The 16958-nt window shown below is 39.7% G+C and overlaps 1 protein-coding gene across 4 annotated transcripts in view; it reads left to right on the forward strand.

Moving 5' to 3' along the window:
* The window catches only part of LOC137371282 (vasculin-like), a 108760-nt gene that overhangs the window by 36634 nt on the left and 55168 nt on the right, over positions 1–16958 (forward strand). For 3 of the 4 annotated variants that reach the window (XM_068033585.1, XM_068033596.1, XM_068033606.1), the window contains exons 5-6: positions 143–363; positions 10880–10943. In XM_068033585.1, the coding sequence (XP_067889686.1) occupies positions 143–363; positions 10880–10943 (285 nt within the window). Of the gene's footprint in view, positions 1–142; positions 364–10879; positions 10944–14908; positions 14984–16958 lie in introns of those variants that run through there. The other variant, XM_068033616.1, reaches the window with a different exon arrangement.

A 16958-nucleotide genomic window follows, 5' to 3' on the forward strand; every position in this document is an offset into this window, starting at 1 on the left:
TCATCCTCTGAGAGGGAGTCGTCTTTGAGAATGTATTGAAAACAAGGTCTTGTGAGATTTTCTTTTTTGGAAATATTTTCAAACTAATGTATTGCTTTCTTTCTTGTTTGCAGATTTAAAATAAAATATGTTTGATTTGCAGGAAGCTTTGGAAGAAAAGAGAAGAATGGTTGGCGGTCTCAAGGACGGGGCACAGAAACTGTAAGTCCACGAAGTGGCTACCATGGAGGAAATCCCCGTCCTCGAAGTGGTACTTTTCATGGAGGAAAAGCCCCAGCCTTGCATGAGAACAATTTAACAGATGATGAAAATGGGAAAAAGGAAGAAAAGGAGAAACCTAAGCAGTTTGAGGCTGAGGATTTTGTAGGTTGATTTTAAAAAGAAAATTTTTGATTGCGGTTTAACATTAACATCTTCTAACATCTAAATTGTAAATTCATCAAATCTGATATTTATGCCTGTAGTTGTGCATTAGGTCATCACCATCTACTTTAAGATGTTAGATATGTATTTGGAAGCCATTTCACAAAATATGAATATATGATACAATAAATTCTATAACTTGAATTTACGTTGCTTTATTTTGTTTACCCCTTTTTTCCAAAAAAAACCAATTCTTGGTTCTCCATTAATTGTTTAAACCTCCATCAATAAATGAACAAGCTAATAGGGATAGTTTTCTGATTTTTGTTTTATGCTCCTGGCTTTCCAACTAATGCACATATCAGAACTTGTGCGCACACTGTCTGCCATTTTCTGGCCATTATTTTAAATGCGCACTGAATGGTCTGTAAGCACCGTTGGTGGTGTCTGCCTGTCAGGTGCACAAAGTTACACAATTTCTCCTATTATCCAATAATGAAGTAAAATGACTTTTGGGGTGTAACTTAAAAGCAAAATGATGTAATCTGATCAGCATTAGACATGTTTAAAGAATGTTAACTTGGATTCGTGCAAAGCTGCCTTTTATGATTTAAATCCTTGTAAATAACCTCTTGGCATTTAAACATTATTCAACATTGTTGCATTCGATCCCATTCTCTGTTAGATCATCCTTGCAACTTCAGCGTGCACGATAAATAGTCTGATGTCCAAATTGAAGCACAAACACCTCAGGGCACTGTCTCTTTTGAGCTTTGTGCCTTGATGAGATCCTGTTGATCCGGTGCTCTTCCCCATCCCTTGCCCCAATCCATTACTTTAAAAGTAGAAAATCAAATGAGAAAATAAAGGATTTGAATAGGTGTAATCTGCTAAGATGTGTCTAACTTTTGTGATTTATTGCTACTACATCATACTATGTAAACATGGTCAACCCCTAATGATGAAGATGAACACAGCATACAAGGGTTTAGAGAATGACAGATTAGACAGGGAAGGAAGTTGGGTACCTTTTTCTGTCAGGGTCACCTGAAGTAAGGGTAAGCTTCCCACTGAGTTTTCCTGTTTGTTTGTAAATAGTTCAAAGGGAGAAAAGATAACTCAAGGTATTTACTTTCAACCAGCGAATCATCACGAAAAAGGGCACATTATTCTATGATGAGATAAGGAATGCAAGTACAAATAGGAGTATCATGCTAAAGTTTGTCTTTTATCCAAGTTAATATGATTTAGGAATGCTCAAGCGATCTGAGCTACTAAATGTAATGCATGATTGCTTTCTGATTTAAGGATGTTGTGAGAATTAATTTGTATTCTCTCTATATTTTGACTTCATAATGACATTACCTCGAACCACCCTGTAGCAGCACCTAACTCTAATCAGAGGCTTTGTGGTAGCATATAGCAATAAAAGAATATCCACATTTCGAGGGGCACTTTTATGTTGCATGCTAGGACAGAAAAGCTTCCTTTGTTTTCTAATTAATTCTTTGGGTGTGGGCATTACTGGCAAAGCCTACTTGTCTTAGAAGATGATGGTGTGTTGCCTTCTTGAACTGCTGCAGTCCATGTGGTAATGGTGCTCTCGCAATGCTAGGAAGTGTAGGGAGTGCCAGCTATGATGAAGGATCAGTGATATATGTCCAAGTCAGGATGGTGTATGACACACAGGAGCATATGGAAGTGATGTTCCCATGTACCTGCTGCCCTTATCCATCTGCATTGTGGGTTTACGAGGTGCTATCAAAGAAGCCTAGGTAAGATGCTGCAGTGCACGCAGTAGATCGTATGCATATGATCCATGGTATGCTGATTGTGGCAGGAGTGAATGTTTAGGCTAGTGAATGAAATGCCACTCTAGTGAACTGCTTTGCCCTGGATGGTGTAAAACAAAAGTAGTGTTGCATTTATGTGCATTCAGGCAAGTGGAAAGTATGCCATCACATGCCCAACTTGTGCTTTGTAGGTGGTGGAGCGGTTTTGGGGCGTCAGGCGGTATGCCTACCTTCTGACGTGTTCTGATAGCCACGGTATTTATGTGGCTCGTCCAGCTGCATTTCTGGTGAATGTGATCCCCAGGATGTTGATGGTGTCTCTTAGATTGTAGTTCCATTGTATGTCAAGGGGACATGTTAGGATGACTTGTTGGAGAAAGTAACCTAGCAGTTGTGTGACAAATATTATTTGTCACTTACCTGTTGAAGCCTGGAGGTTGTCCAGGTCTTGTTGCATGCAGGCACAGATTCCTTCGTTATCTGATGAGTTGCGATTGGAGCTGAACATTGCAATCATCAGTGAACAGCCCCACATCTAACCTTATGATGGAGGGAAGGTCATTGATGCAACAGTTGAAGATATTTGGGCTTAGGTTGATGCACCGAGAAATACCTGCAGCAATGTCCTGGGGCTGAGATGATTGGCCATCAACAACAGCAACCATCTTCCTTTGTGCCAGTTATGATTCCAACCACTGGAGAGTTTTCCCCTGATCCCCATTGACTTTAGTTTTACTTGGGCTTCTTGGTACCACATTAAGTTGACTGCTGCCTTGACGTCAAGGACAGTTACTCTGAACCATTGGAATTAAGTTCTTGTATCTATGTTTGGGTCGAGGCTGTAAGGAGGTCTGGAGCTGAGTGGTCCTGATTGTATCTAAACTGAGCATTGGTGAGCAGGTTATGTTAAGTCCTGCTTGATAGCAATGTTGCTAACTCCTTCCATTACTTTCCTGATTGGGTGCAACCTAATTGGCTGGTTTAGATTTTCCCTGCTTTTTGTTGACCAAATCGACCTGAGTAATTTTCTATTTGTCATGTTGATGCCAGTGTTGTAGCTGTATTGGACCAGCTTAGCTAGGTGTGTGCGTGGCTCTGGAACACAGGTCTTCAGCAGTACACCTGGAATGTTGTCAGGACACACAGCTTTCACTGTTCAGTGCACTGAGATGTTTCTTGATGTCACATGGAGTGAATCAAATTTTGCTGATGGTGACCTCAAGAAGTTAACAAAGATCAACCACTCGGCACTTCCAGTTGAAGGTTGTAAATGCTTCAGCATTGTCTTTGTGCTTATGCTAGAATATGCTATTATTGAGAGTAGGGATTTTTATTGTGTCTCATGGTAGTAATGCCAAAGGGCATGATGGATCATGTCCACTGTGAAGACAGGCCTTGGACTCCACAAGGACTGCAGTTGTCATTCTGCCAGTGCTGTCATGGATAGATGCATCTGCAACAAGTAGATTGGTGAGGATGAGGACATGTAGGTTATTTCCTATTGTTTTGACATAGATGAAAATAGTAAACTTTGTAAACAGTGTCAGTTTTCTCCTCGTTTTTGCTTTGTTCCCCACAACCGTGTATTTATTTAAATGATTCTCAATAGCTCCCTGATTGTTCCTGCTTTGTTTAGGTGCAGCTTATCTTGCTTGTACAAGTCCTACTATCATGAAAATATTCCCAGTTAATTAGGAAATTGACACTATTTGTACTCCAGATTCCAGCCACTTGATTGCAACCTTGAATTTTCTTCATAAATTTCCTCTTTTACTGAATATTTAAATATACCAGAGATGTTACCTTGCATCCACCAGAAGGAATAGGAAGAGGTTTTTTGTATCAAAAACCAAAAGTGCTGAAAATACTCAGCATGTCGGGCATCATCTGTGGAGACAGAAGCAGAGTTAATGTTTCAGGTCTGCTTCTCTCTCCACTGATACTGCCTGACTTGCTTAGTATTTCCAGCACTTTCAGTTTTTATTTCAGGTTTCCAGCATCTGCAGTATTTTGCTTTTATATTAGAGAGATTTTGTAGTCTGTTTTCCTACAATTCCATGTTTAAACCACTCCAATCAGCATTGAAACAACCCTAATTATGAAGTCATACATGACATCCTCTGACGGTCACCATTGTGTACTATTTCTTTTCATCCTTCTTGAACTTGCCTATGGTTGACCACACCATCCTCCAACACCTCTTATGTTGTCGTGCTGCTTACTGTTACCTGTCCAGTCTCTTACCTCCCTGGCACCATTACCTCGAGTCCCCCCAAGGATGGATCCTTGGCCTCCTTTTCTATTTCTCATATGCATGTTATCCCTTGGCGACATCATCAGAAAACATAATGTCAGGTTCTGCACATACACTGGCACCCAACGCTATCATAGCACCACCTCTCTCAACCTTCCCTCTTTGTCAAACTGCTTGTCCAGTATCGGAGTCCTGGATGAGATGAAATTCCCTCTAATTAAACATTGGGAAGACCAAAGCCTTTGCTTTTGGTTTCCACCACAAACTCTGTTCCCTAGCCAACAATTCCATCGCTCTGCTTGGTCACTGTTTCAGGCTAAACTGGATTCCTCATGACCTTGGCATCCTATTTGACCCTGAGCTGAGATACTAACTCTGTACCTTCGCAAAGACTGCCTACTTCCAACCCTGTGAAGCTACCCGTCTCAGCTTATATGTGCTGAAATCCTCATCCATGTTTTTATTACCTTCAGACTTGACTCTTTCAATATTCTCCTGGCCAGCACCCCATCTTTCATCCTCCATAAATTCCAACAGTCTGCTTCCTTTTTTAATTCTTTCATGGGATGTGGGTGACGCTGGCAAGGCCAGCATTTGGTTGACTAGCAAGCCATTTCAGAGGGCAATTAAGAGTCAACCACAATCCTAACCCGCTTCAAGTCCTGCTCGCTTATCACCCCTGTGCTCACTGCCTCCTGGTGCTCCGACACCTTAATTTTAAAATTCTTATCTTGTTCAAATTCTTCCATGGCTTTATTGCTCTCTATCTCCATAACCTCCTTCACTCCTACTCTGAGAATTTTGCGTTCATCCAACTGTAGCCTCTTGTGCATCCCCGACTTCCTTCAGCTGTCCATGCCATAAGCTCTGGAATTCCCTCCCTAAATCTCTGTGCCTCCTTTTTAAGACATTTCTTAAGACATAACTTTGTCTGACTTTACACACCGGTGAAAAGCTTAGGGCCTTTTTCCTCATTTAAAGATGTTTATATAAATGCAAGTTGTTGTTTTGTACTTAAATATTTGCCAGCAACACCCACATCCCAGGAACGAATAAAAAAAAAAAATTAGATACAATGAAAACGGTGATATTTCGTTGAGGTCCTAAATAATGAGGATGGTTGACCCTCTTATAAATTTATACTTTTTCAGTTTGTTGGAAGGTAAGTATGCTTGTGCTCAAAGTGTGATGAAGGGATTATGGGAATCAACTTTGTACAGTTATTCTCAATTATTTCAGAAGAAAGAACAAATTCGACACTTCGTATGTGAATCAGTTTCTTTTTCAATCAAAAACAGTGGCTGTGCCACTTCTGGTTCTTCGTTATGCTTGTGATTTATTCGAATTAAAAATACAGGGAATTTTGCAGTACATCAGCAATGGTGAGATCGGTGTGTAAACCAGTGAAATGTAAGGCTGTGCCTCTTAGCTGAGTGCAGATTGTGCAGTCTGAGCATTGGCTTTGTTTCATACTGTTCATCAGTTTGCCTTCCAGAAGATGGGAGAAATGCAGGTATGGACAAGTAAGAGCTCACCATATCCAGTTCACATAATGGGTTTTTGTTGTTTTGACCCCTAAGCTATGATATCATACAACTAGATGTTGAGTAAAAGACTTGCATTTATATAGTGCCTTTCATGTCCTTGGGATATTTGAGTGCTTTACAGCCAACAAAGTACTTTTTGAACAGTAGTCACTGTTGTAGTAAAAGTAAATTGTTTGGAAGGGACATAGGATCTTATAGGGGAGAATATCTCGTGCAAATCCCAAGTTTTTAATCTGCAGTGTACTCTGTCTCCAAGGATGCATCTGCAGTGTTTATTCAGCCAAACTGCTGAAGTACTTTTCCTCAGCACAACATTGACAGAGGCCTGGGAACTAAATGCCTGTCTGTCTACTCTCTTTGCCTTGGTAGCTTCTGCTTATTTGCTTTTCAAAATTATATTAAGAAAAGCTGAAGGAGAAATTTGGGATATAGATTATATTTGACTATTTTTAAAGAGTGTGTGTATGTGTCATCATGTGAGAAAGAATGATGGAAAAAATGACGGACAACTGACACATTACCCACCCTCTCCATGGTTTGCTTGCTGGAGAACTGCCAAAAATCCCAAGGAAATTTAGGGTCTAGATCTGCTTTCAGCTGTGCATCTTGATTTGTATTCTGATTTTTTTTTTTAAACGAGCGTACAGGATAAAAGTTGAATACAAAGGATATATAATGTATGTAATCAATAGTTATAGCTCTAAGGAGATGGCAGAAGAATTGAGTAAGTATTTTGTATCTGTCTTCACTGTAGAGGATACAAGTAACATCCCAGAAATAGCTGTAAATCAGGAAATTGAATGGAGGGAGGAACTCAAGAAAATTACAATCACCAGGGAAGTGGTACTGAGCAAATTGTTGGAGCTGCGGGCTGACGAGCCCTAGGTCCTGATGGGCTTCATCCTAGGGCCCTAAAAGAAGTGGCTAGTGAGTTAGTTGAAGCGTTGGTTTTAATTTTCCAAAATTCCCTAAATTTGGAGAAGGTTCCATTAGATTGGAAAATAGCGAACGTAACTCCTTTATTCAAAAAGAGAGGGAGACAGAAAGCAGGAAACTACAGACCAGTTAGCTTAACATCTATCTTAGGAAAAATATTTGAAGCTATTATTAAGGACTGTATAGCAGGGCATTTAGAAAAATTCAAGGCAACCAGGTCGAGTCAACATGGTTTTGTGAAAGGGAAATCATGTTTAACCAATTTATTGGAGTTCTTTGAAGAAGTAACATATGCTCTGGATACTAGGGAGCAGGTGGATGTCCTGTACTTCGATTTCCAAAAGGCATTTGATAAGGTGCCACATCAAAAGTTTTTGCAGAAAATGAAAGTTCATGGTGTAGGGGATAACATTAGATTAGATTAGAGATACAGCACTGAAACAGGCCCTTCAGCCCACCGAGTCTGTGCCGAACATCAACCACCCATTTAAACTAATCCTACACTAATCCCATATTCCTACCAATCATCCCCACCTGTCCCTATATTTCCCTACCACCTACCTATACTAGTGACAATTTATAATGGCCAATTTACCTATCAACCTGCAAGTCTTTTGGCTTGTGGGAGGAAACCGGAGCACCTGGAGAAAACCCACGCAGACACGGAGAACTTGCAAACTCCACACAGACAGTACCCGGAATCGAACCCAGGTCCCTGGAGCTGTGAGGCTGCGGTGCTAACCACTGCGCCACTGTGCCGCCCTACATATTGGCATGAATAAAAGATTGGCTAGCTAACAGGAAACAGAGAGTAGGCATAAATGGGTCATTTTCTGGTTAGCAAGATGTAACAAGTGGTGTGCCACATGGATCTGTGCTGGGGCCTCAACATTTTATATAAGTGCCTTGGATGTATGGCATGGTTGCTAAATTTGCTGATGAAACAAAGATAGGTAGGAAAGTAAGTGGTGAAGAGGACATGAGGCTCCAAAGGGACATAGATAGTTTAAGTGAGTGGGAAAAGATCTGGCAAATGGAGTATAATGTGGGAAAATGTGAAATTGTCCATTTTGGCGGGAAGAATAAAAAAGAAGCATATTATCTAAATGGTGAGAGATTGCAGAGCTTTGAGATGCAGAGGGATCTGGATGTATCGCAAAAGGTTTGTATGCAGGTTTAGTGAATAATTGGGAATGATAATAGGATGTTATTGTTTATTGCAAGGGGAATTGAATACAAAAGTAGGGAGGTTATGCTTCAGTTATACAGAGCATTGGTGAGACCACATCTGGAGTACTGTGTACAGTACTGGTCACCTTATTTAAGGAAGGATGTAAATGTGTTGGAAGCAGCTCAAGGAAGTTTTACTAGACTAATGCCTGTATTGAGCGGGTTGTCTTATGAGGAAAGGTTGGACAGGCTTGGCTTGTATTTGTTGGAGTTTAGAAGGGTAAGAAGCAACTTGATTGAAACATATAAGATCCTGAGGGGTCTTGACAGGGTGGATGTGGAAAGGATGTTTCCCCTTGTGGGGGAATCTAGAACTAGGGGTCACTATTTAAAAATAAGGGGTTGCCCATTTAAGACAGAGATGAGGAGAAATTTTTTCTCTGAGGGTCGTGAGCCATTGAAACACTTCCTCAAAAGGCAGTGAAAGCAGAGTCTTTGAATATTTTTAAGGCAGAGGTAGATAGATTCTTGATGAGCAAGGGGGTGAAAGGTTACCGGGGGTAGGCAGGAATGTGGAGTTGAAGTTACAATCAGATCAGCCATGATCTTATTGAATGGCAGAAGAGGCTCGAGGGACCAAATGGCCTACTGCTCATAATTCGTACCTTCGTGTGTTTTTTAGAGATTAATGGGCAATCATGAAATTCAGGTGTCAAAGCATAACTAAAATCGCAGGATGGAATTGGATTTGTTCATACACTTTAAATCAGTGGCCCTAGGATTATGCCCGACATTTGCATGAATGGCCCCATTGCTATAGAACAACTTAATCTCTGATTCATCATAAACAACACCATGGTAGATCTACTGATACTATATTAAGTGCCTTGCCTATGGCATGCACTTCCCGGTAGCATCACACTCGCTGCCTTCATGCTTTTGTGTGTGCTGTCACCCACTGTACAATGCCACAGGAGATCTGGTAGTATATTGTAATGTTGGGTATTTATCTAAAATTTGTTTGGAATACCAAAATTAAAAAAAGTTTATATTGAAAACTGCTGAAAAAATGCAACTGGTTGACCCAAAAGTTAATCTCTTTATTGAAGGTCAGTCTGTAGCCAGGTTTGATCTATTTGGCTCCACATCATAAAGTTTGAATGATTGCTACACAAGAATTAAATGGTTCTACCTTTTAACATCCTACCTCCTTGTATTACTGCATCAGATATTATAAAATGATTTGTTCAATTGTTTTTATCGTTGGTGGTTAAGGCCACATTATTGGGATACCATCACTGTGGATGTTCCACATCACTGGTACACAACCTGATCTATAAGTTATATCTTAGTGTAAGTTTTTAAGAAACATGCTTGTGTGGCTTACATATTGGTGTGAAAGAGTTAGTTGGCTGCCTGATAATTATTTGTGAGCAGTACATTAGGCTTCATAGTAATTAACAGTGCACTTCGAACCCGATTTATTTTGGAATTTTTAACATGGAATTTTGACTGGAATTGCTTTTAAATTCTAAACACTAAAAAACAATTCTGATATCCTTTTGGAGTTTCTGATTTTTGTTTCAAGCAATGAATGCTGAGTATATCAGGTTTGCAGATTAAACTTTATACTAGGAGAAAGCTACGTCAGTATATTTGAAAGAAGTGGATTCCTGAAGCATCTAGCATTAATGATTACATCAAACAAAGTAAAATAGCTGCCTCATGCTTTGGAACTCAGAAGATCCTTTCAGTCACTTATCTGGTACCATGGGTGCACTTTCTCAGCTGATATTGATGAGAGACCAACATGAATTTAAATCAGTTATTAGTTATCAGTTATCAAAATTAAATAACTGAACAATTGTTTTCAAAAATCTTTTTTCCACTTATACAGTAGTGAATTTTATAGGGGAGGGGTCCCCTACGGCTCTTCACATCACATGCTACATTTCAATAGAAAACTTCCTTAAATGAGGTATGAATAATAAGACCTCTTTGAGCACCAGTATCTGTGATGACTGTTGAACAATTGGCAATTTACTTCGGATAGAAAATTAGTGGAAGGTTCTATAAATTCGCTGTAACTTAAGGTGGACTGCTGCAGTAAGTTTCATGTTTGAGAGGCTTGTAACAAGAATAAGTCTGTGGCTTTGTGATTGTTCTCCTGAGGGCAGATTACCAGTCATGCTGCCCAGCATTCAGTTAGTAGCAAGAATATGACTGGCAATTTATCCTAGGGAGAAACTAAAAGGGAAGTTAAATTAGGTGGCTTTTGAGTTACGCAACATTGATAGAGGCCTGGGAACCATCTACCTATCAACCTCGCTGCTCGGCAATAATGTAAGATGCCTATGGAGGAACAGCATAAAAGAAGAGGCCGTTCTTCAGCTAGATTGTTCGTTTGATTCGCAAATGAACAAATTCAGATCCTAGCTTTCCCTCAATATTTGCATCTGGGTTTTGTGGGAAAGGGGAGGAACTAGCTTTAGTGAGAGTAACTATCTTCCCCAACCCCCACCCCCTGCAACACACACACGTGCCTTGCCCACTTCTGATAGGCCAGCAAAAAATTAGCATTATTGGCATTCAAGACAAAAAGTTGTATTGTCCAGCCTGTATTCTTACTAATCAGAGCATTGTATTGATGTGGTGAGGCTTAGTTTTCCTGTAAGTAGTGAATTATTATTTGAGTATTCAAAGTTTCTAGTAACAAAATAAGTTTATTTTTTAGTGGTATAGGTTGTAATTTTTAAAAAAGGAAAATGTTTGTAAGCATGTTCCTAATTCTTAAAGTTCATGTTTTTTCCTTCCAGCCATCACTTAATCCCGAGTCCAAAAAGGAATTTGGCAAGAACAAATCCATTGCAGGAGTATGGGGTGAGTTACTGACTTATTCCTAGTTTTTGCTTGCAATTTATAACCAGTGCAAAAAAGATTTTAACTATAAATGCACAGCTAACAAGTATAGAGCAAGGATGCCCAAGTCTTCTTGGTGTGTATTTATGCAACCTAAAAGTCTTGGACAGGAAAAGTTTAAATCCATTAACTTTCAGATATTTCAAGTTGCTGATCTTAACGGGTCTTGGTGTTCTGATTTATTTCTGTGAGGGAATAGCACTAAAAACAGACCCATAAAATTCAAACAGAACAAAGTGGCTACTGTGAGCAATGGCTCAGTTGTTAACGCTCTCGCTTTTGAGTCAGATAGTTGTGGGTCCAACTACCAGGACTTGACCACGACAATCTAGACTGACACTCCAGTGCAGTACTAAGGGAGTGCTGCAGTGTCAGAGGTCCTGTTAGATGTGGCCCCATCTGTTCTCCCAGGAAGATGCAAAAGATCCCATGGCACTATTTTGAAGAAGAGCAGAGAGTTATCCCTGGCATCCTGACTAATATTTGTCCCTCAATCAACATCACGAAAATTAAATTATTTGGTCAATATCGCTTTTTCTTTTTGTGCGAGTTTGTTGTGTATAAATTGGCTGCAGTATTTCCTATGTTATAACAGTGACTACACTTCAAACGTTCTTCATTGGCTGTGAAGTGCTTTGGGACGTCTAGTGGTTGTGAAAGGTGTTACATAAATGCAAGTCTTTTTTTAAAAAATGCAAATAGGGCTGAGTTACCAGAGCTTTAAGAGCTATAATGTTGGCTCGGGTTGCAGTTCACTCAAAGGCTGCAGTATGGGCACCCCAGGTAGAGGAATGTTAAAACCAGGCCCCACTCAATCTTGCATTGTTATATGGGAAGGGAATAGAAATTTTTCATTCAATGGAGTAATTGAGAATGTAGAAATAAAAACAGAAAATGCTAGAAATACTCAGCATGGTAGTATCTGTGGAGAGAGAAACAGAATTCATGTTTCAGGTCTGTGACCTTTTCATGTAACTATATAATAGTATACCTAATGTTATGACTGAGGTGGGAGGAGTGCCCTGTCTTTTCTAGTTCCACTTCTCCACAGGTCACAGCATTTATTTACATGTTTACCCAGTTACCAATATGGTCAATCATATACTTTACTCTTTATTTATTTAGAGCTACAGCACTGAAACAGGCCCTTCGGCCCACCGAGTCTGTGCCAACCAACAAGCACCCATTTATACTAATCCTACATTAATCCCATATTCCCTACAACATCCCCCACCATTCTCCTACCACCTACCTACACTAGGGGCAATTTACAATAGCCAATTTACCTATCAACCTGCGAGTCTTTGGCTGTGGGAGGAAACTGGAGCACCCGGCGGAAACCCACGCGGTCACAGGGAGAACTTGCAAACTCCTCACAGGCAGTACCCAGAACTGAACCCGGGTCGCTGGAGCTGTGAGGCTGCGTTGCTAATCACTGCGCCACTGTGCCGCCTCTTTATCCCTGAATAAAATACCCCAACCAGGTTTCTTGAATAAACAACAAAATTATCAGTTTATTATACAACAAGACTTATCCAGTAACGAAGCAAAGCATTAGCACACTGATTGAAATATGAAAGTTTCCTTTTTACCTTGGCCCCTCACACACCCATCACACGCACCGGTTAACTGAAAAATAAAGATTTTCTGTGCAGAGCTCTTTAACAAAAAAACGACAAAAAATACTTTGGCCAAATACTTGTTAATTCTTGAAGAAAATGGGTACGGTATGTTGTGTCCCAAGAATGGCATACAGTCTGGCATCAGATTACGTGTAGACAGGTCGCTGGGATATTTTCTGGACCAGTTCTTTTCAGGCATTGTCAAGAATTAATCAGGCTTTCCAGGAGCTCCTCAGGAGAAATGTGGCGTTTCACAGAGACAGGAGGAAGGAGGCAAGCTGGGTGTTTCTCTCTAGGCAGGTTGATTTCCGACTGCTTTCAGACATAGTCCACACCCCAACTGAACCAAAACAGTATCTCAGAAGTAAAACCAGACAAGTCAGAACCTCCTGACCCTCGTAAATCATGACACGTCACTTCCCTGTAAGCATCTCGCCCAAGTCACCAAGGTTTCTGTTGTTTATTGAGCTTAAGGCATGTGACTTCCAGTATATGTTGTTTTTAAACAAGACCTCAAGTGTCCTTCCAGGTACCCCTTTTAAAAATACAAAGTCCAACATCTATGGAATTACTTCAGTTCTCCAATGAATCCATCTCCACAATTCTAACACAAATCCTCAAAAAAAATAGAAGCACCTTCTTAACACTAGAATATTAACTACTTTTTTGTATATTTAGCTGCTTCCAGTAAATCATCTAATAAATAAATTGGGTTTCTTGAATTTGTTTTTAATAAACAAGGTGAATTTGTTTCCAATTGTAACATTTTATGTGAATGTTTGCTGCTGTTCTAATGTGTTAAAATCATATTTGCCAGCTGTATGGAGTGAATAGAGGGATTCTGATATTCAACAATATGGTGATGAGGTTGTTTTGAAAATTACCTGCATTATTCTCCTTTCTTATCTTAAATTTGTAATGTTCAGCTGGTAGGGTTTATAAAATGGTGTCAAACTCCTCCATTGCTTCAGATCTCCAATTATTTCCATCGTTTGCCGAATACAAGGGGCAGAGGGGTTAGGAATGGAGCTGATAGTATAACAATACCGATATAAACTGCTTTTGGTTCTTGATTAGTCAATTGGTCTGCAACTTTCAAACAAAAAAGAAATGGGTAGGGCTGGGTTCTGTGTCAGCACTAAATCATTTGATTTCGGCCATTTAGCAGCATGGGTGCTTCACCATGTCTCTTGTTTCTAACTTCTGAGAAGTAAAGATTAAAAAATAACATGTCATTGCAATAATTAGGATAATGTATAGTTTAAAAATGTTTTCTAACTGTCCAGATAACTCTGGCTTCATTACTGAGATACACAAGTCAAAAACTATAAACATTATAATACCTTTACTATGTAATTTTTATTAACCATTCATATTTAAGCTCAAAAAAGAGCACTGAATACTCTTACGTGGTTTTTAATAGGTACTGTTCTGATTAATCTGGAGACAGCAACAAATGTTACATATATTTGGCTACAATGACTTAATCAGATTACAAATATGTTCTTATTTACAGTTGAAGGAAATATAAATGGAAACATTTGTTAGTTGACTAATTGTATGTTTGTTTCTGGATTCTGTCATATTTGAAGAGCACACTAATTCCAGAGTGAAAATTCATTTCAGTAGTCAACTCTTCTTCCCATTTATTTAACTAAGACAACTTTTCAGCTATTTCTTATTCCTTTAGTCAAAGCACAGAAAAATAATTTACTTGTTAAAATTCTGAACAGTTGTCTATTTGGGACTAGGTTCCTTGGGATATCCCTAATGTCACTAATTTCATTACTTAAATGACCCAATGTTAGGAATTGGGGCAACAATTATATTAGAACAATGATTTTTCCTAATTTTCTTGATTGTCTACATTACAGTTAGTCCTATTCAAGAAAATAATTGAATAAATTAACCTATTTGCCCTCTGATCTTCCTGCATTGTTTTAAATCAGTCCTGTGTTTTCTTTTGTTGGTGTAACCAGCAGTGTAACTTCAGGATGTGTCAAGATTGTTTCTTTCACAAAAGGCATGGCAAGAAATGTTAAAACAATGGAAAGTGATTTTTTTAAAAAGATTTTGTGAACTTTATAAATGGTATATAATCTAAAAAGCGCACACATAGTTCAGGTAAAAGAGATTCACATGGCAGTTAGAAAACTCTTGTACAACAAGAGAACCAGTTGAAGTAGGGTCACAGAAGTGGGAATAAGACATTGGACTCTTCCTGTCAGTTCACAGTCCTTAATAAGTGCGTAAGAATATAAGTCAAACATAATGTCGTACATTTATATAGTGCCTTTAATGTAGGAAAACATCCCAAGGTGCTGCCAAGAAGAATAATCAAAAATATATGCTGAGCCAAAGGAGGCGATATTAGGAGGGGTGAGTAAAAGCTTGGTTAAGGGACTTCATTTTTAGGAAGGTCTTGAAGACAGTTCAAAGTGAAGAAGCAGAAGTTTAAGGAAGGAATTTCAAAGCTTCTTGCCCAGATGGCAGAAGTCACTGCCGCCACTGGAGGGGGTGAAGTTGCGCAAGAGGCCAGAGTTATTGGATGCTTCTGGGTCTGAAGAAAATTAGAGTTGAGAAGGACAAGGCCATGGAGGGATTTAAATGAGGATGTGAATTTTAAATTTGAGGCATTGGTGATCCAGGAGCCAATGTAGGTCAGCGCGAACGAGGGTGTGATGGATGAGTGGGCCTTAATATAGGACAGCACCTTATCCAAATGTCCATTCTGCATTTTTAAGCCCTAGGTAGCGAACATCAGTATTCTGCTCGACCATAGAAGAAAAGGACTTATCGCTCACAGAACCTTATTCTTCCAGTACCTGAACTCCCATTTTGGTATCTAACTACATTCTTAACATCTCAATAGGTTTGACAGGATAACTCTGCCTGGCTAATTATTTCGAATACTAATCACCTTTTGAGTAAAGAAGTTCTACCAAATATCTTCTATTTTTTACTTTTCACTAATTTAAATCTTCTTTCCCGACATTTGTGGGTTTACTTTTGGTCGTAATTTTTCAAAGCCCTCTACTTCAGGAATTGTGCCTATGGGTTAGAGAATTGCAAATGTTCTTTTTGAGAAGGGAAATTGAAAGAAGCCAGTTAACTAAAGACCTGTGAGTTTATCATCATTATTGGGGAAGTTACTGAAAACTATCGAGACAGAATGATTGAAAACTTGGACAGTCTGAGCTGATCAAAGAGCGTCATCATGGATTTGTGAACATTAGGTCATACTACTATTTTTTTTATGATGCAGTTGCAGGCATGTTGGGTAGGGGAGCGTCTATGGCATGTTACATGAACTTTCAGAAGGCATTCGATTAAGGTTCCGAACTAGAGATTATCAAAAATGAAATTGGAGGAAACCTTGTAACTTGATTACTCCAATGCTGTCCTGGCCTGCCTCCCATATTCTACTCTGTGTAAACTTGAGCTTGTCCAAAACTCTGCCTGTACCCTAACAAACACCAAGTCCTGTTCCTCCATCACCCCTGTGCTCGCTGACCTATGTTGGCTCCTGATCAAGCAATGGCTCATTTAAAATTCTCATCCTTGTTTTCAGGTGCCCCCCCTATCTCTGTAACCTCCTCCAGCCCTACAACCTTCTGAGATCTCTGCACTTCACCAGTTCTGGCCTCTTGTTCATCCTCGATTTTTAATCGCTCCACCATTGGGGTGGGTGTGCCTTTAGCTGCTTAGGCCCTATGCTCCCTAAACTTTTCTGCTCCTGTACCTCTTTCTCCTCCTTTAAGACTCTCCTTAAAACCTACTTCTTTTGCCAGTCTCATCTGTCCAAATATCTCTACATGGTGTGGTGCCAAGTTTTATTTGGTAATACTCCTGTGAAGTGCCTTGGTATGTGTCATATAAATGCAAGTTGGTGTTGGTCATTGGTTGGGAGGTAGAAAACAGAGCAGGGATAATAGGAACTTTTTTGAATGACAGAATGAGATAAGTGGTGTGCCCCAGGGGTCTTTACTTGGGCCTCAGCTTTTTACCATATATATTGATGACTTGCAGGAAGGAATAGAGATGTACTTTGAAATTTGCAGATGAAGCTAAGTTCAGAGGCATAGTGTGTCGCTGGAAGCAGGAAGTTGCAGAGGGTGACGGATTAAAATGAGCGGGCAAAACTATGTAGAATGGAGTTCAGTGTGGGGAAGAGTGAGGTCATCCACCTTGGATCTGAGAAAGGCAAATCTGAATAATTTCTCGAGAGACTAGGAGCTGTGGAGGAGCAAAGATGTCCAAGGACACAAAAGACTAAGAGCTGGTGCATGGGTACAAAAAGTACTGAAAAGGCTAATTGGAATGTTAGCCCTTGCCTCAAGGGGGTTGGAATACA

Source organism: Heterodontus francisci, chromosome 1 (genome assembly GCF_036365525.1).
Source record: "Heterodontus francisci isolate sHetFra1 chromosome 1, sHetFra1.hap1, whole genome shotgun sequence".
NCBI classification, from domain to species: Eukaryota; Metazoa; Chordata; class Chondrichthyes; order Heterodontiformes; family Heterodontidae; genus Heterodontus; species Heterodontus francisci.